Source organism: Labrus bergylta, chromosome 21 (assembly GCF_963930695.1).
Source record: "Labrus bergylta chromosome 21, fLabBer1.1, whole genome shotgun sequence".
Lineage (NCBI taxonomy): Eukaryota > Metazoa > Chordata > Actinopteri > Labriformes > Labridae > Labrus > Labrus bergylta.
Genome location: NC_089215.1, coordinates 19,206,134 through 19,224,630, shown reverse-complemented (window position 1 = coordinate 19,224,630; position 18,497 = coordinate 19,206,134). Strand labels below are relative to the sequence as shown.

General features: G+C 42.2%; 3 protein-coding genes and 1 non-coding gene across 5 annotated transcripts; all 4 read left to right on the top strand.

The window, feature by feature from the left end:
* The first annotated feature begins 148 nt into the window (after positions 1-148).
* Positions 149-8,745, top strand: gspt1 (G1 to S phase transition 1). Of its 2 annotated transcripts, XM_020644823.3 has the most exons (14): positions 149-525; positions 798-842; positions 2,638-2,907; positions 2,996-3,029; positions 3,120-3,197; positions 3,337-3,517; positions 3,787-3,941; positions 4,083-4,226; positions 4,868-4,961; positions 6,776-6,856; positions 7,096-7,269; positions 7,529-7,618; positions 7,714-7,882; positions 8,049-8,745. In XM_020644823.3, the coding sequence occupies exons 1-14, from the start codon at positions 330-332 to the stop codon at positions 8,099-8,101; spliced, it is 1,764 nt and encodes a 587-aa protein (XP_020500479.1). In that variant the 5' UTR covers positions 149-329; the 3' UTR covers positions 8,102-8,745. The 2 variants fall into 2 exon arrangements, with proteins under 2 accessions (XP_020500479.1, XP_020500480.1); XM_020644824.3 differs by lacking the exon at positions 798-842 and having other exon boundaries at positions 151-525.
* A 357-nt stretch (positions 8,746-9,102) lies between these two features.
* rsl1d1 (ribosomal L1 domain containing 1) lies at positions 9,103-12,583 on the top strand. Its single transcript, XM_020644828.3, has 9 exons — positions 9,103-9,211; positions 9,479-9,618; positions 9,748-9,886; positions 10,045-10,193; positions 10,872-10,973; positions 11,382-11,475; positions 11,798-11,929; positions 12,024-12,143; positions 12,265-12,583. Exons 1-9 carry the CDS (start codon positions 9,173-9,175, stop codon positions 12,403-12,405), a joined length of 1,056 nt encoding a protein of 351 aa, XP_020500484.1. The 5' UTR covers positions 9,103-9,172; the 3' UTR covers positions 12,406-12,583.
* LOC114920884 (small nucleolar RNA SNORA55) lies at positions 11,152-11,283 on the top strand. The gene has a single exon (XR_003809169.2). It is a non-coding gene; the product is annotated as a small nucleolar RNA SNORA55 (small nucleolar RNA).
* A 2,696-nt stretch (positions 12,584-15,279) lies between the features above and the next one.
* LOC109992256 (transmembrane protein 238-like) lies at positions 15,280-18,221 on the top strand. The gene has a single exon (XM_020644783.3). It carries the CDS (start codon positions 15,498-15,500, stop codon positions 15,981-15,983), a length of 486 nt encoding a protein of 161 aa, XP_020500439.1. The 5' UTR covers positions 15,280-15,497; the 3' UTR covers positions 15,984-18,221.
* Positions 18,222-18,497: the final 276 nt, after the last annotated feature.

The following is an 18,497-nucleotide window of genomic DNA, read 5'->3' as shown; positions in this document are numbered from 1 at the left end:
AAGATAGTTTATATGTGTGGCACTGGGATTCCTAAAAACTACCCACGGGGTCAAAGGTAAAAGGTGTGAACGCCCTGTGTACACTCAGCGTTAGCTCAGTGCTGGCCTCTAGCGGTGTTCCCCGGTCCTGCAGCAGCTGAACGAACTCTCTTCGTCGGGTACGGGATCCATATGCTGGTGAAAGCAAGGCTTAACAAAGCAATGGGAACTTCATCAAACGTGCTGCTAAGAGTCTAAAACACATCAGCAACTAAAACTAGATCGCGGGACCACAAATATCAACCACCCTCCCCGGTTGTGGACAGCGTGTCAACTCTGAAAAAGGAGCGATGGACCCGACCGACACAGCCCCGGATTCGTGGGAGCTGGAGGAGGATGCCGAGGCCCCGGCCACCGCGGCGGGGCTTCAAAACGCCTTCGCCGCCCTTAACGTGAACGCCAAGCCGTTTGTCCCCAACGTTAACGCCCCGGTGTTTGTACCGAGCTTCCTCCAGGCAGACACCGACGAGATACCGGCCTCAGACGGTAAGCAAACCAGGCAGCTGGCTACAAGTTAGCTTCACTTAGCTAGCAGGCGTGCTAAATCAGCTAAGTTAGCCTTCCTGGCTCCAACTCGTCAGAGCCACAGTTATCTCATTTCACCACCTAATCAACAAGTCGGCTTAAGTTTAACAGTGTTCTTAAGGTGTAATAGATGATTAATAACGCAATCGCCGTCAGCTTTTCGCAAAACGTGACCTTCCTTCTCTAATAAATATTTATGAAAGTTTGACATGCGTTTTTCTCTCTCCTCTAAGGTGCCCCTGGTGCAGTAGCAAGCATGGAGGTGGCAGAAACAGCCGGTATGCATCCGCTGCTGTGTGGTCCGGGCACCGCATGTTCACATTATTAGATAACAAATCAGACATGCTGTGCTTAAGGTTTCCACATTTAACTCTAAAATCAAACCTTATTCACGCTAGGAAAGCTTCAACGCTGAGGTTTGAGCCTTGTAGTTTCACATTACTGGGCCTTTATTTGGATTGCTGGCATTGGTAAAAACCCATGTGCACAGGCCTACGTAAAATGTGATGCAACTTCACTTGTCCCTGACTGAAATAGACATCAGTGTGTGGCGTTCACTGCCGGGGATGTGTGTCAAGGCCTTCATCTGCTTTATTGACGTATTAGGTGACTTATGTCAAACTAGTAATATTACATTCCCTAATGGGATGTCAAACGCCTTTTAGTTACACAGATGTTGCTTTTGTTTGTGTTTTTTCTAACCAGTGGCTGTATCAAAGTGAGTGATCACATACATTGTATGTAAGAGAGAGACAATGACAGTCTTCTTTACCACATTTCCAACAGATGATTGTTTTTCACGCTTACCGGTACCTTATTTTCTGAAATAATTACAGCATGATGTGATTGTTGCCAAAGCAAAAGCACATATTGGCGGTCTTGGCCATGAGAAAACATCTCACAGGCTAAGTGCTGAGGGTTGAGGAGAAATTAGACTTTGCACATGACTGGCTGCATAATTCATAGTTCTCTTCATAGTTGCTTCCTCTGCAGGGTACACCAGAGTTCAGTCAGTGTAATCTTGTTTGTTTGAACGGAAGTTGCTGTATTGAATGTGTTTCTAACCAGGGAGCAGGGCTAATTAATTACAATTAATGATTAACTGCTGACTAAACACAGATTATCCGTGTGAGCTATTTAATTTTCCGCACTAGAGCTTCCTCCAAGGTTTGTATACAACATCCTGCACATGTAGATTTATGACACAGCTCTGATGGAAATCAAATACTTCACTCAGAATTGTTTCAGATTTACTTCACCATCAAGCACTTCAAATATCTACAGTTGTTCCGATACTGATGCGTCAGATATCGCCTAGTCCTCCAGTCGTTGCACAAATATGATGCTGTCATTTATTTGCATGAATAATATCGACCTCTCACACCCAGAGGTCAATTCTTCTGTAACTCTCAAAAACGGTTATATAAACAGAAATTCGTACTTTAACACCACCGTGGATGTGGCTGCTACTGTTAGTTTGTGGGTGCTGGTGAGCTAGCGGTTGTGTCACACGCTCCATATACAGAGACTGTATTCTTCGTCACAGCCGCTGTGGGTTCAAATCCGACCTTGTGCCCATTGATGTATGTCTCCCCCCCCCCCCCCCCCCCACTCTCTCCTCCCAACGTGTCCTGTCTCTCTGCGGGAAAAAATGTCCCAAAGAATAACTTTAAAAATAAAATTGCGGTTTCACAGATTACAGAGGCTGTTTGTAGTATTGGTCTTGAGCTTTAAGATAATTTTTACTGCATTTAAATAGGAATGGTACGAGGTGTTAAACACAAGTTCAGGTATCTGAATCATAAATGATAAAACGGTTTCAGATCATCTCTTAAAAAAACTATGTTCTCACACATTTAGAAGTTCGCTGTAGGGTTGAATACAAATGCTGAATTGAGCAACTGTTGTGACAGCTAACGAGCTGTTTTCCTGTTAAAAATAGATATATGGAAGTTGCAGTTTATTTCGTTGAAACCATAAAATGTGTAAATAGTGCCAAGCATCGTTCGAGCAGTAAAGACCATACGACGGCAGAGTCATTGGAACATATAATCAACTTGTTTGTTGTTGCAGCTCCGGTGGAGAATGGAGGCACAGAGGCAGACATGACCACAGAGGAGGAGACGTGGGAGCAGAAGGAGGAGCCGGGGGGAGGCGGAGGAGGCGGAGGCGAGGAGGACCTGGAGTCGGGAGGAGCCTGTGAGGAGGGCGGCGCTGGAAAGAAAGAAGATGAGGAGATGATGGAGGAGGAAGAGGAGGAGATGCCGACCCCCAAAGTGGCTCCAGCCCCACCAGATGCCCCCAAGAAAGAGCACGTGAACGTGGTCTTCATCGGCCATGTCGGTGCGTTCCATTGATATTTGTATTGTGCACAATTTTACCCAAAGAAGATTTTTTGTGATTTATTTTGCTTTAATGCCCGTCTTTGTAGATGCTGGTAAATCAACTATTGGAGGGCAGATCATGTGAGTAACAACTCTTTAGTTTCCTGTAGTTACTGATCACTGCGCTCCAGCGCTGCACACTGAATTGAATCTTTGTTTTTGCTTTCCTAGGTATCTAACTGGAATGGTGGAGAAGAGAACTCTGGAAAAGTACGAACGAGAAGCGAAAGAAAAGAACAGAGAGACATGGTGAGAGCAGCGTTGTCATTAAAAATGTGCTAATGTTATGATAACAACAGGCTTGTTTGTCATGCACGTACAGCTGTATTAAGAGCTCCCAGCACTCGTTTGTTAAACATGAGTTAATCATTACAATTGGTTGTTGCAGGTACCTGTCGTGGGCTCTGGATACAAACCAGGAGGAGAGGGACAAGGGGAAGACTGTGGAGGTCGGCAGAGCTTACTTTGAGACTGAGAAGAAACACTTCACCATCCTGGATGCTCCCGGCCACAAGAGCTTTGTCCCAAACATGATTGGAGGGGCGTCACAAGCCGACCTGGCCGTGCTGGTAAGATGGACAGGAACAGTCTGGACAGTCTCTATAACGTTAACTAGCCTTAAAGATAAATCCTGTACGGACAGCTCATACACTGTGCACTCTGTGTACATTGATCAGTAAGTCAAAAAGTACAAACAACACACCATGGAAACTTCTCAAACCCCCTCTGCATTACTTTAAACATCATCTTTTCTTATCAAAGACAAATTCAAAGTAGCTCCAGTTGTTTGTTTCTTAAAGGTGCCATTACTTCTGCCTAACTCGTTTTCTGTTCTCAGGTGATTTCAGCAAGAAAGGGCGAGTTTGAGACCGGCTTTGAGAAAGGTGGACAGACACGGGAGCACGCCATGCTGGCTAAAACTGCCGGGGTGAAGCATCTCATTGTCCTCGTCAACAAGATGGATGACCCCACTGTGAACTGGAGCCTAGAGAGGTGAACATGGGCTGAGTGGGAAATGGAGTTCACCACTAAACTAGTGAATTACAAAGATACTGTAAAGTCTTTTGTTGTATTCTTTATTCTCATTAGTTATTTTTAGTTCTTAATGCCCTTTGTTCCTTCACTTCCCGGCAGGTATGAGGAGTGTAAGGAGAAGCTGGTGCCGTTTCTTAAGAAGGTGGGCTTCAACCCCAAGAAGGACATCCACTTTATGCCTTGCTCTGGACTCACAGGTGCCAACCTCAAGGACCCAGTATCTTCTGAATGCCCCTGGTACACGTAAGTCTGCGCTTGGGATGGGATCAGAATGGGACCACAGTGTGACGTGTTCTCAGGTTGTCTAATCCACACACACACACACACACACACACCAAGTTTTTCTTGTGTTAAAGTGGAAGATATTTTAATGTATTTTGGGGACTAAATTACACTCAGGAAGCTTGTTTATGAATGTGATCAAGTCTGATGATGCAGTCTCTAATGTAGCTGCTTGTGGGCGCACTCTACTTGAGCTTATCCCAACTTTTTTTAACCCGATAGTTATTTTTTTAAGAATCGATGTAAATATTAGACGCAGTAGGTTCAAAATTGGCAAGAAGTCTGTTAATGCTGCATCAATATCACCTTTCATTTCTTTGACATTTTTGCTGATTTTTTCCTCGAAGGGAATCCGAGTTATGTGTGAGCATTTTGTTGACATCGTTGGAACTAACACAGCATTGATTCATCACATTGTCTCTGTTGATATTTTCATTTTTTCTACTTTTTTAACACGTGGAACATGAAGCCTCTCATCAGGAAATGTTCTTTTTTAGTGTCCACATTAGAAAAGTTGTCCAAACAACACCAAACCTGTCATTACTTCTTACATTCAGCAAAGACATGGTAATGAAATGACCTTCTTTTCTGTTCTTCATCAGGGGTTTGCCATTTATTCCTCACCTGGACAGTTTGCCAAACTTCACCAGATCCAACGACGGACCAGTCAGACTACCTATTGTTGACAAGTACAAGGTGAGCAGGTGGAGGCCATTGATTCTGTTCGTAAAGAGCAACAAAACAGAAATCTGTGTCAGCTCGTCTACTCTGCTGCTCAGTCCTCAGCAGATGAGTGGACCTCGTGTGTCTCTGGGTTTGTTCCATTCACCAACAACAACAAAAAATTCCCTCTCCAGTTTGTCATTCTCTATCCTCTCTGGTGATTTTCCAAAAGCACAGCAGCATATTTACGCACACTGCAGCCTCTGCATAAACACAGCTCTTTAAAGTAATTCAGCTTCTTGGCACTCGCCTCAGTTCAGCTGTTGGAGGCGGTTCAAAACCGACTGCAAGTGTCGGTGGAATGGAGTTATTTTGAAGCTCTCATTTGTCTGTACAAGATTCTTTTTCTTTTCTCTTCATCCTCTTGTCTCTCAGTTGTTTCAATAGTCCTCTCGCTCCTTTTCCATAAGAACCTTACGCCGTGGTTAAGTAGTCCTCTCTGGTGTTCTCCAGATGTAAGGGGAGTATGGTTCATTGAACTGAGTGCTGCATACTAATGACAGAGACAAGTGCAGTTACACACTGCAGTAATAACAATGAGTACAGAAAAAACTTCAATATTTATTATTCAGGCGCTCAATATCACGATGGGCTACTATGGTTATAAGTCTTTATTTACATACAGACAGCAGGTAGAATTTCCCAGTTTAGGATCAATAAAGTACATCTATCCATATAAACGTGTATTTTACAATGCATTGGTCATCCCTATCAAAAGCTATAGCTGCCTTTTTTTTTAAAATCTGAACAACCTTCTATTGATGAAAAGTAAAAATAGAACATGTTTTTTAAATATATCAGGAATTCAATTTCACCCTAACTACTGGTATGTGTTCAAGCTTTCTTAAAACACTGAATCATTGTAGTTTTATTTTCTTACATTTTGAATGGTACTGTTGTCATCTAAGTCAACATCATTTAGCTTTACAGTGGATGGAGGCAGACTTTGTTGAGAGGGAGAGAGGGAGGGAGGGAGGGAGGGAGGGAGAGAGAGACAATGGGGAATGACATGTGGGAAAGGAGCCACAGGTCAGCTTGGAGGACGAATGCCTCCATACATGGGGTAGGCGCACTAACCACTAGGCTACCAGCGCCCCCCCCCCCCCCCCCAATTCAGCTTTTCTTTTTGTCTAGAGCCAGATATGGAAATCTATATCACTCTCACAGCTAGCTCCAGCAGCAGGTTACCTTTGCCAAAAACATAGAAAGAAGGAGGAAGAACAACCCCGGCCCTGTTATAAGATACTGAGCTATGTTTATTAATTAATGAGCTTTCAAGTGCTTTCCTTAAATTTAGAAAGAGCCAAGCTAGTTGTTTCCTGCAGTCTCCAGTCTTTAAGCCAAGCTAAGCCAACCAGCTGTTGGTCATAGCTTCATATTTACTTTTGTGACAGGGACTAACTGGCCGAGCAAGCTATTGAGAGTATTTACCAAAATGACTAACTATACCTTTAAAGAGTGCATTTGTAAGTAAGAGCTGAAACATTCTGTCAAAGCTTGGTGTGAAAACTAAGTCAATGGTGATGGTTTGTGAAATTGTGTAGGGTTTTTCATTACACTTGGATCAGTCTACTCTCTGGCTGAAGTTTAAACACTCACTAGATTGGCCTAAGCTGCTTCTGTGATCAAACCTGTTCACCGTATGAAAAGCTTGTGTGAGGTCAGGTCTGATTGTTTTTCTTGTTACAGGTGTATTTACTTATCATTTTTGGGTGTACCAATGAATCATTTCTTGCATGAAGGTGATGTCTTATGTGCATTAACTGATGGTGTGTTTGGGCCTGCAGGACATGGGGACAGTTATCCTGGGGAAGCTGGAGTCTGGATGTATCAGTAAAGCCCAGCAGCTGGTCATGATGCCAAACAGGGTGAGAGATCTCCTCTGTTTGACTTTTTCTTCATCCAACAGAGGACCAGAAATCCATTTAGCAGAAATAACACCAAGTCTTCATACCTGTGTGAGAGAGAGACAACAGACAGAAAATGATGCAGGAACAAATGGTTTAGTTCTAGTTCAAACACCAGACACATGTCCAATACAGCAATGATGTTTGTGTCTTTCATGTAAATATTTACACATAGCTATGTGTGTGTGTGTGTGTGGCAGCACACAGTGGAGGTATTGAGCCTGCTCAGCGACGATGTGGAGACAGACGATGCAAGTCCTGGGGAGAATCTGAAGTTGAGACTGAAGGGCATCGAGGAGGAAGAAATCCTCCCTGGCTTTATCCTCTGTAGCCCCGACAACCTCTGCCACTCCGGTCGCACCTTTGATGCACAGGTAATCGAAATATCTAAGACGACGTCTGCAAATGATCAGACCTTCTGACTTTACGTGTGGCTCTGATGGTCATGTGCTGGATGAATGAAAGTCTTTTGTTTGTTTGTTTGTTAAGATGTGGTCTAAAGAGGGGAGAAGGATAGACAGTTTAATGATCTTTTTTCTTTTAACACTTTACAAACTCATGAGCATGTCAGATTAAACTGTGATTTGTGATGTTTGAAATGTGACGGCTGATGGTCTTCTCCTTCTCTATCAGATCGTCATCATTGAGCACAAATCAATCATTTGTCCTGGATACAATGCAGTTCTTCATATCCACACCTGCATCGAAGAAGTGCAGATCACGGTTAGTTTCTGCTCGGCTTTTCCAGCTGTTCAATGCATATTCTGTTCTGCTGGACAGTTTCCTGTCATTACTGAACTGTGGATGAACTCCTGCAGGCCTTAATCTGTCTGGTGGACAAGAAGACGGGGGACAAAAGCAAAACACGACCACGCTTTGTCAAGCAGGATCAGGTGTGTATCGCCAGGCTCCGGGCAGCAGGAGTCATCTGCTTAGAGACCTTCAAGGACTTCCCTCAGATGGGACGATTCACGCTGAGGGACGAAGGTAAGAGCACTGTTGAGATGTGTCCTAAGTTAAGAGCTTACATAACTTGCTCACAGACACAGCTACAGCAAAGATTTAGTTGGTTTATTTGTTTTTGTGCATGTCCGGGTTATATTTCCTTGTCACAGTTTTCTTCCTCACTTCCATTTCTACACTCCTCCAACAGGTAAAACCATCGCCATTGGCAAAGTGCTGAAGCTGGTGCCAGAAAAGGACTAAATGCAACCGTGGCAGCATGCATGGAGTTCTTCCAGTCATTACCAGAGGAGAAACGCTGCTAGAGCCGACCCCAACAGCTACTCTCTCTTTACACACAACTATGCTGAGGAGAAGATCAATAAAGAGGAGAATCAAATTGCATCAGATGAAGGAATCAAGACTGAATCAGTTTTTTTGATGAACAATATGTAATGAGAGACCAAGTCCAGTGTGTCAGCTTTCTCATATTGAGAGCTCAGCTATGCCACTAATGTAGCTACAAGTCCCCCCTTCTGTACTCCCATGGCTAACCGCACTGTCGGACGGCCAAGCCATTTGTTTTTAGAATGGAGCTGGATGCAGTGTCGTGAGTTTGGGGAAGAAATACAGAAATATCCTGCTAAAGACCAGTGTAAGCCTGTAATTTTGATTTGCAAAGTTCATCTCCCTGTCTAAGAGTGGGATTAAGACTCCAGAGGACATTTTATTTGGTTTTTAAGGGTTGCTGCACCAAATTATTTTAGTTTGGTCTCTCTCCACGGGAGATGGTTGACTTGGATTGAGCTGACATACTTCTCTGATTAACCATGGATAAAAACACACACACACACACGGACAGCTGTTACAGATGTAATTGACAATAAATGATCAAGCTGCAAAAGAAAGGTGTATTGGTTTTCCTTTGAATAGGTATAAACATAAATAAATTCATATCAGCAGAAATACTCCATTCTCATATTTCCTTTTGAAAATGATTAGACCCAGGAAATGACTGATGATAGTAGTTTGCTGCATTGTTTGAGAAAATATTGACTGAAATGATTTCTAAAAAGCCTGTGGTTTGTTTCATAGCTCCCTAACATAACCAATCATAAACACGTGTTTAATAGAATGATAACATTCAAGTGCAGAGACTTTAATATTAACTTAAATATCTCTATTCATCATTTGAATTCAACTTTCCTTCAGAGGCAACTTCACTGTCCTCATTGTTCCCAGTTCCTGTTTAAATAAAGTTGACTTTGTATCGAGTGACGTAGTAGTACTCCTCTTGCGCATGCGTGGCTGCTGTTCACACGTGAAGCAGACAGCATGGCTGAGGGAAAAGGAGTAGCGTTGGACCGGGCACAGGTAAAACTGTGTTTTTTTACTTCAAAACTCTAAAACTTTTTAAGATCAACATTTCTGTCGATAGATAAAAACACGACTGTTAAATAAATAATGTTATTATCCGACAGCAGCTCTTAGATAGCAAGCGTTAGCCAGCGTGTTTGCTTTAGCACTGAAGCTAACTCAGCGGATCAGTAGAAAGACTAAACCCCCTGAAGACAACTTTTAGGGGGCTGTGTTTTGTCTTTTTATTTATTTTTTAAACTCTACTTTGAATGTATCTGTCAGGTTAAAAAGGCAGTACAAGCCTTGCAGGCATTCCTGAAAACAAAGTCCACCCCTGACGCTCTTTTCCTGGAGGAGACTCAGCAGGTCAGCCTGCTCTTCACTCTCTGGAAGGTCCCTAAAGAGGCACAGACCATCCGCATGTGAGTCCACGAGGCACGAGCATCGAGCTGTCTTATTGCCGTTTACTTTTTGTGTTTGTTTGGCAGATCTTTCCATGTCATTATTCTGAATTGACTTCACTGATGTGAACTTTTTGTTTCCGTCCTCAGTCCCCTGCCCCATGGACAACGACCAGACACAGACGAGATCTGCCTCTTCACCAGAGATGAGCCCAACATGACCTCAGAACAGACACAGAGGTTTTATAAGAAGCTCCTGGAGGTGAAGGGAGTCAAAAACATCTCTGAGGTATTTACCATAGAGTACTGTCACAGATGGAAATCTTACCTGTAAAGTGTAATACATGTTGAATACACAGACAGTGGTTAACTCACAAACCACTATTCTAAATAAAGATCTCTAATAATGGCTTTTATTGTTATTGTGTGTCCCTGTATTCGTTGCAGATCATCCCCTACAAGGCCCTGAGGACAGAGTACAAACCATTTGAAGCCAAGCGTCGTCTCGTGGGGAACTACGATTTGTTCCTCTCTGATGAACGCGTCCGCCGCCTGCTGCCATCCCACCTCGGGAAGCATTTCTACGAGAGGAAAAGGTAAGCGATGTCCTACTCTCACTGGTGTTTTTACGTCTTAAGTTCAGTAATGTTCGTGATTTAAAAAAAACTGCATACAAGCATTTTGCTGGCTTCTATGTTTTGACCTTTGTCAGCTCTGTAATCACCAGTTGTTGTTCTGCTCCGTTAAATCAGCACACAACTTTCACTGAATAACAACAACAACAACAACAAATTGATTTATTAGCTTAATAACCTCAGGTGCAATAAGAGATATAGAAAGTTGGAGACAAGAAAACATATTTATAATTTCATTTCATTGTACAGTGCTCCACTTGTTATTTGTTTTGTGTTATATCTTTGCTTTAATACAGTGTATAGCTTCTGTAGTTTATTGTATTTTACTTAGCTGTTACTACAACTTTTTTTTATTTTTTTTATTTGAAGTTTTCTACTCTTTTTTTTTTTTTTTTTCTATTTATTTATAATTTTAACTTTGTTTTGTAGAAGCTGACTCAGGGAGAAACGCACAAGAATTCCAATGTACCTGTACTGTCCTGTACCTGTGCAGATGGAAATGAACATCTATTCTATTCGAGCTGCTTGGCTAAAAAAAAGAATCCCTTGCATAGTGGAGGCAAGCAGGATCATAAAATGGTTAAACTCGTTTGTGCAGCGGCAGTAGATGCCTTCTTACCTCACTTCTGTCTTCCCCAGAGAGCCACTGTGTGTGAACCTGCAAAGCAAACAGCTGGCCAGAGACATCCAGAGAGTCATCCAGGGCACCAGCCTGAAGGTTACCAAGAAGGGCTGCTGCTGGTGAGATTTACACTCCTGCTTCTCGTCATCCAAATGATCAAATCAGAAACTGCTTTGTTTGGTTGTTTATGACACAACCTTTTATCCCAGCTTCACAGAAAATGTGGTCATTGTTGTTGCTTCAACAAGATGTCAAACTATGCATGAAGAGTTTTACAGACTGTTTAAATGTTTTGTAGCACCTCTCAGCAACCCTGTCGATTCTGTGAAGTGTTTGATACGGGCAGTAGCTGGTGCTAAAGAGAGTCAACGTAAATCCAGACGGGCCTCCTCATCCTGTGGAGCCTGTCTCTACAACTTTGATACACAACACTCATGAATACTGGAGTCCCTTCATACCAATGATGTTTGCAGAGTCACTTTCTCATGTTTGAATTTTTTGATTTTTATGATGTGCTCTTATTTTAGCATGGCACGCGTCGCCCACTCCGGGATGACTGCAGACGAGGTGACAGACAACATCGAGGCCGCCGTCCAAACAGTGGTGTCCAAAATACGTGCAGTGAGTGTGCTGCCTAGAGAACTGTCTTTTCTTTTTATATGTTTGGTTTAAACTTAGACATATTCAACAGAGACTGTTAATGGACTGACTTCTATAAACATATTTGAACTCATAATGATTGGCAGTTCAGCATGTCTCTCATAGTATCTCGGTTTTATCCTGACATTTGTGTTCCTGCTTTCTATATTAAGTCTATGTTTGGGTGTTTCTTGAGGCTGTATACAGATTTTTTTTTTTTAAACTTTTCTCCACCCACTCTGATAAAAAAAAAACCTCAACTTTTCCACATTTCTGATTTTTTTGTTTGCATTTCCACTTACAGAACGGGCCAGTGATGAAGCTCATACATTTAAAGAGTCAAACGTCAGTGGCTCTGCCCATCTACACCTCAGACCTGAGCAACCTCGACTCGCTGGTGAAGAAAGAGAATCCTACTGACCTACCCAAGAAAGAGGTGAGCACGAGTTGACATCTGGTGTCTGAGTCACATATTGTGACATTGTGTGAAATTACCAGCTCACATGTTTGTTTTTTTTGTTTTTTTTAAGGCAAAGAAGAAGAAAGCCGGAATAAAGCAAACAGATGCCACTGGAGAGGAAGGAAAGGAGGAGGAGGAAATCCCACAGTTGGTTCCCATAGCAACACCTAGCAAAAAACCTAAGCTGGAGGTCAGTGACTTTTGCTCGATTCAATTAGAATATTTGAAATGTTATTTTGGAGAACCGTCTGCGGTGCTGTGTCTTCAGTGGGCTGATGATCTATCCTGATTACATTTTCTCTCTGTTGTAGAAACGATCCAAGAAGAAGAAGCTGGAAAAAGCCCCCAAAGCCGCCAAACCCCCCGTGTCAAAGAAAGGAAAAGGAAAAAAATCACCAAGCAAACTGACCAAAAGAGCAAAAAGAAGGCCGGCAAGACGGACACAAAAGTGAAAAGAAAAGTGCCTCAAGTGAAATGATTCTGAGTAAAGGCTCCATGAATACCACATTCTCATCATGAACAATTTTCACATCACACAGAACCAGCGTTCACAGAATGATCCATATATATTCAGTCAGTGTCTCTCTTTTCAGTATGAATGAAAACGATTATAAACTTTGTTGTCTGAAATATTCTGTGACCATTTTGTGTTTCTATTAATCAGGGATGTGATTCGTCCGGGTTTATCTGGAATCTGGGATTTTCCGACCTGAAAAGTATTCCCATGAGACTTTAGTCATTTTTCAGTTAAGAGCTTTATTGTCCCTCTAAAGGGAAATCCGATTCACATCAGTGTGTAAAAACACAATATATAAAGACATAGGGCAGTGCAACACAACCTCATAATACAACCAACAAAAGAAAATGTAACCATTAGGTAAAAACAATACTTGCAATAATAAAATGCTATAGTGCTGCTGGAAAGAGCAGTCGAGGTTTCAAGCTGATAAGTGCTTACATTGCACGAGGAATAAATGGACATTGATATCCTGTGCAGCCTGTACCTTCAACAGAGGGAAGAAGAACAAATTCATCCAGGAGAGGATGCGTGGAGCTAGCCAACACTGACTTTGCTTTCCTCACAAATTGTCCGTTCCTGATCTGACAAGGAAAGATACTGCGTGCCAATTATTTTACTGTCTGTTATGACAATACTGGACAGACGCAGTTTGTTGTGCCTTGAAAGGTTACCTTACCATGAGATAAAACAACATTTTAAAATGAACTCAATAAAAAAAAAAATCTGTAGCATAAAATCATCAGTGTCCTGTCCACAGTAATCACTGCTTAATTATTTTGCCTACTTGTGCATTTTTCATTTTACATCTGTGCACCGTCGTCCTCTTAGATGATTAATGGATGTATCTGCACTCTCTACAGTTCAACTTTGTGGTATGAGTAGCATCTGTTGTTATGTAACCCCTTGTTAATGCACGGTACAAAGCACACTAGTACAGAGCCACAAGCTGCTGAAATCCTGCAGAAACGAGAACTATTGATGTCGACATGTTTTTAAAGGACTCAAATTATTTCTTCTCTGAAAATATTCACACAGATGGCATTGACCAACAGGTTGTTGCTGAAGGCAAAGAAACACCAATAAATGTGGCCTACATAAACTACAAAACACCAATAACTGTACATCAAACACAAACTACACTTGAAGGTGGTGTATTTGTGTATTTGGACTTTAAGAGCGTTTTTCTACCTTTTTTTAAAGTCTGGTGCGAGTGTGTGTGTGTGTGTGTCTTTTTGTCCTTTGTTTTTAGATAGGAGATGAACATTTGAGCTCATATTCCTTTCAGGGAAGATATACACCCAATCATATTTCTCAGGGACAGATATTACAAATGCATAACTGACTCAGTAACACCCTGTATCGTTCTTAAAATAGGAGCCAACACAACATTAGCAGAATGATTGACTTACAGTGAATAGAGTGATAATTGTTTGATTAGTTCTGCCACGCTACGTTCAGAATTAGCATCATTTTAAGACTCCTTTCAAGCATTTAACAGCCAGGCTTTACAGGATGCTGAATGTCTCATACACCTTTTGATCACTTTAAGTGTGTTTGCCTTGAGACGTGTTTTCTGATGCTGAGTTTAGCCATCAGAGCTGTGCATGTGTATCAGATGACAAGCCTTTTGTTGATGAGCTTATGCCTGTGCTTGTACAGCTGCTGTTGCTCTCCACATGCAATATTGCCACATAGGCTGAACTACATGAGGCATTTAAAGATCACAAGAATTCAAACAGCTAATCTGAAATATGAATTTTCCTGCATTTCAACAGACTGTGTGTTTGTTTTAAAAGGACCAGGTGACCACTAAGGAGCCAGCCAATCAAAGGTGATGATATTGTTGTCAACAGGTGGGCTGGCTCTGTGTATTCATCCGAGCCCTACCTCTGCTGTGTGTGTGTGTGTGTGTGTGTGTGTGTGTGGTGGGCCATCTGGAATTACAGTGTTCACAGGTAGGTGGTCAAGAGGACGGAGAAGAGATATATCAATATATACTCTCACTCCGTCATGTGACTGCTGGAAGCCGGCTGTCAACAGGGACTAGCTGAGCAGACAGGACGGCTCCAGACGGATTGAAGAAGGAAAGTTGTGGATTCTTTGATGCTCAGCGATTGGTGTTTCCATTATTCATGAGGTAAAGGCTCTCGAAGGGAAGAAAAAGTGCTCACAGGTGTTTTTTTTTTTCTTTCTGTGGAGCAGCAATGGGAACAGTTGGGGAAACTTCAGTTCCAGAAGACTCTGGGAGTCATCATCACACAGGTACTTCACAAAGTCCCAGCTGGGCTTACCTTCACAAGCCTATCATTGTGTTGGTGATGGGATCACTGATGTGTGCGGCAGGTGGACTCCTCTTCCTGCTCCAGTCGTCTGAAGCGTCCCACTCTGTAGCCTCTGCCTGTGTGTCCGTAGGGCTGCTGTTTGTGGTGATGGGGCTGGTGTGGATCCCAATTCTGAAGGAGAAGCGGACACGCAAACGCTACGCTATGGAGGTGTGAATCAAGATCGAAAACACTCTGGAATGTGAAATACTGTCGGCAGTGAATCAACCTATTTAATCATTTTATCATCTGTGTAGGGCCAACAACACTTAACATGTAAAATCCAAAACACACTCTTTGTTAGAAAAGATACAAAGACCCAACATCAGTCTACCAATGAGCAAGCACCTGGCAACAGAAGAAAAGAAGACCCTCCCTCTAACAGGCAGAAACCTCAAGCAGAACCAGAGTCATTGGTAGACATCCCTCTGATTGGCTGGGATAAAAAAAACAGTGTGCTATAGAGCGGGAGACAGAATCGGATCATCACATCATGGAGATATAAACATGATGCAACTTTTAACGCAGTCACACAGCAGGGCTGGTTCTAGTTGATAACACTTTGTACTTTGACCTGTGTCGCTGCAGGTTGTTTCATGTGTTTCTGCTCGTCAGTGAGGAATACTCCTAACTATCCTGCAGCTGCCCGCACACTGACTTCCATCTGGAATCGACTTCAGGAGACAGGATCCCCGCTGGCACCATGTCCACATCTGTGCAGGTCGAGCCGGTCATGGAGAAAAGCTACGAGGGAGTGGGTCGCTGCAAGTGCTCGTTCTGGTTCGCAGTGGCCCACGACATACTCGGCGTCTTCATCATGATGGTGGGGGTGTTCGGCGGCCTGGTGGTCCACGACTTGTTCATCTACGCGGGCGCCATCATCATCTTCCTCAGCCTGATCTGGTGGGTGTTCTGGTACTCGGGGAACATCGACGTGCCGCCTGAGGAGCTGGAGGACGACGTGGGCATGATCAAGCTGAAGAACCGGGGAGTGAGCCAGGCCGTGAGGCGAGTGTCCGGACAACTCTCCAGCAGGATCAGGAACTCTTTCAGGAAAAATGGCAGATCTTTCAGAGAGGACAACAACAGAACTTCAGACTTTGGTGCAGATGTTACCTTGTCCACTATTTTTAATAGCACCATCGCCTCCTCCTCAAAAGAACTCTACAGAGAGACACTATCAGTATGAACCAACGCAGCACAGACTGCACAAGAGCACACTGAACTTGGATCTTTGGATGTGTTTCCTTTAGTTCATTTATTCAGATGAAGGGGATTTTGTGTTTACTTTACCAACATGCACTAGTAATGATTAGACAACACCGAGTCCATGTGGGGATAAGATCAACAAGATCTTATCTGGCTGATAAGGTTTAAACTTTGCACACAATAACTTTGTTGCTCACCACTCTGATTTTAACCACAACATGTCATCATTTACTTTTTTAAGAGTTGCTGGGAACTGATTCACACCATAGACTGTAAATATTAAGATTCACACAAACTGCAGATTGGTGACCATAGAAAATAAAAAGGTGAAAGGAGGAATTTGTTTTGATGAAGCAGAATTTATTTAGATCATATGTGGTCAGATAATTGAGAGCTACCTGAAGGTTAAGTCATATTTATTTTTTTGTATATAAAGCTTAAGTTCACCTTTATAATAATATCAGCCATCAAACAAATGAAAATACCTTTCACTTTAAGGACGTTTGTGCGGCGTTAAAATTGAACTCCAACTTAATTCACACAGAGAATCGTGTGCTGGTTCTGTGATCATAAGAACGTTTTCTGAGTTTCACTAAGTGTCAGTGGTCGTACTTGATCAAATCTTGCTCTTTCTACAAAGTGGTGTGACGACAGCCTTTTTGGTTTGAAGTCAAATAAAGTTAAAATGCCTGTTACCCCAGGACTTCCACTGGAGATTCTTTTGTTCAGGGCTTCATGGGCGGCAGTAGCTCAGTCTGTAGGGACTTGGGTTTTAAGAACCGGATGGTTGCCGGTGCAAGTCCCAGTACGGACCAAATTATGGAAGTTGGTTTGATAACTGGAGAGGTGCCAGGTCACTTCCTGAGTACTGCCGAGGTGCTCTTGAGCTCCAGCGAATCCACAACAGCTCTCACATGCTCACTGTGTAGCAGCCCCACTCTGACATCTCTCCACTAATGCATGTCCACAGGTCCTGCTGTGCATGTGTGTGATCCTATGTGTGTATGAGCAGCATGTTTCTTAATGACAGAGTGTAAACCAGAATTTCCCTCAATTATAATAAAGGTGTGTAAAATTACTTTAGACAACACAAAAAGTTGTAATATGTTCTGATTATTATTATTATTTCAATCATTTAACTGTCAGAGTAATTTTTCTGTTTAGCTGTTTAGTTACAGGGATGAGGTGATGGGAGGAAAATGTAATGTGACACATACAGACAAAAAAAGCGACTCTACGTTTGACCAAGATTAAGAGTCGACAGCCCCACAAGTCAGTCCAGTTAGGCTGTACACAGGCACAGTGATGCTCTGAGATGAGCAGGGAGCGCACCAGAGCTGTTGGGGGTTCAGTGCCTTGCTCATGTGCACCTCAGCAGTGTTTGGGAAGTGACCTGGCACCTCTCCAGCTACCATTTACAACCACTTTGGTCCACATCGAGACTTGAGCTAGCAACCCTCCGGTTCCCAACCCAAGTCCCTACAGACTGAACTACTGCCGCACCAAAAGTAATAACCATGTTAATCTCAGGAATCAAACTCCTACCATCAGGTTGACTGAGTGGTTTTACCCACTGAGCTACAGAGCCTTCCCACATCCTGTCTTCTTGTCCCAACTCCTCTCCTCTCTCTAAAAAAACAAACAGCAGATAAAAGGGGAATAAAAAAGTAAAGACCTTTAAATTGTGAACAGATGAAAAGCCTATGCATTTCCTTTTTTTGCTTGACAGTTCACACTTCATGCCATCTTCAAACATCTTCCCCTCCTCCTCTCCTCTTCAGACAACTGAAGATAAAAGGATAAAAGAAACATTATACATCATACCTCGGCCACCATCCAAGAATAGGATTTAGAATGGTTTAAGCCCGGAGGGAAAAAGAAATCATGCTCAAAAGACTGAGTGTCAACATGGTGTGTGGATGACAGCATTTACCAGGCAGAGAGGGTCTAACATGTGTTACTGTATTCATGGAGTGATGTCATTTTTAATGTTTTAAAATTCTCAACATAACCTGAGATAGCCTACATAATTGTTTGACAAACACCATTACAATGATTTAAAGTGCAGAATAAACATGTTTCTTAAGAACCCAAATGAAATGTGAATAGTTCTCATTTTAATATATGAAATGTAATCTGCCTTTAATATTCAATTGGTTAAATGTAAAAATAAATAAATAAATCATAAATAAATGAATACGTTTACCGTGTCTATCAACTCGGGTCATTTTTGGTGTTTTTAATAATCAATCAATCAATCAAACTTTATTTATATAGCACCTTTCAGACAAATGAAATTGCAGTTCAAAGTGCTTTACAAGAGTGCAGAAAAGTTTTGACAAAAGCAGTTTGTAAAATCATTGATAAAATCATTGAGAGACACACCAATAAGAATTAAAAAATATGTATAAAAATAAAATAAAATAAAATACGAGACATAAAAGCAACAAGATATTAAAATAAATACATAAGAGGAAAATATTTAAAATTGCAG

Bases quoted from the DNA above. Each gene is read 5' to 3' on its own strand.
- gspt1 (XM_020644823.3), top strand. From the start codon at position 330: ATGGACCCGACCGACACAGCCCCGGATTCGTGGGAGCTGGAGGAGGAT. The intron at 3,030-3,119 runs GTGAGTAACAAC...TTGCTTTCCTAG, and splicing joins ACTATTGGAGGGCAGATCAT to GTATCTAACTGGAATGGTGG. The intron at 3,198-3,336 runs GTGAGAGCAGCG...TGGTTGTTGCAG, and splicing joins GAAAAGAACAGAGAGACATG to GTACCTGTCGTGGGCTCTGG.
- rsl1d1 (XM_020644828.3), top strand. From the start codon at position 9,173: ATGGCTGAGGGAAAAGGAGTAGCGTTGGACCGGGCACAG. The intron at 9,212-9,478 runs GTAAAACTGTGT...TGTATCTGTCAG, and splicing joins TAGCGTTGGACCGGGCACAG to GTTAAAAAGGCAGTACAAGC. The intron at 12,144-12,264 runs GTCAGTGACTTT...TCTCTGTTGTAG, and splicing joins GCAAAAAACCTAAGCTGGAG to AAACGATCCAAGAAGAAGAA.
- LOC109992256 (XM_020644783.3), top strand. From the start codon at position 15,498: ATGTCCACATCTGTGCAGGTCGAGCCGGTCATGGAGAAAAGCTACGAG.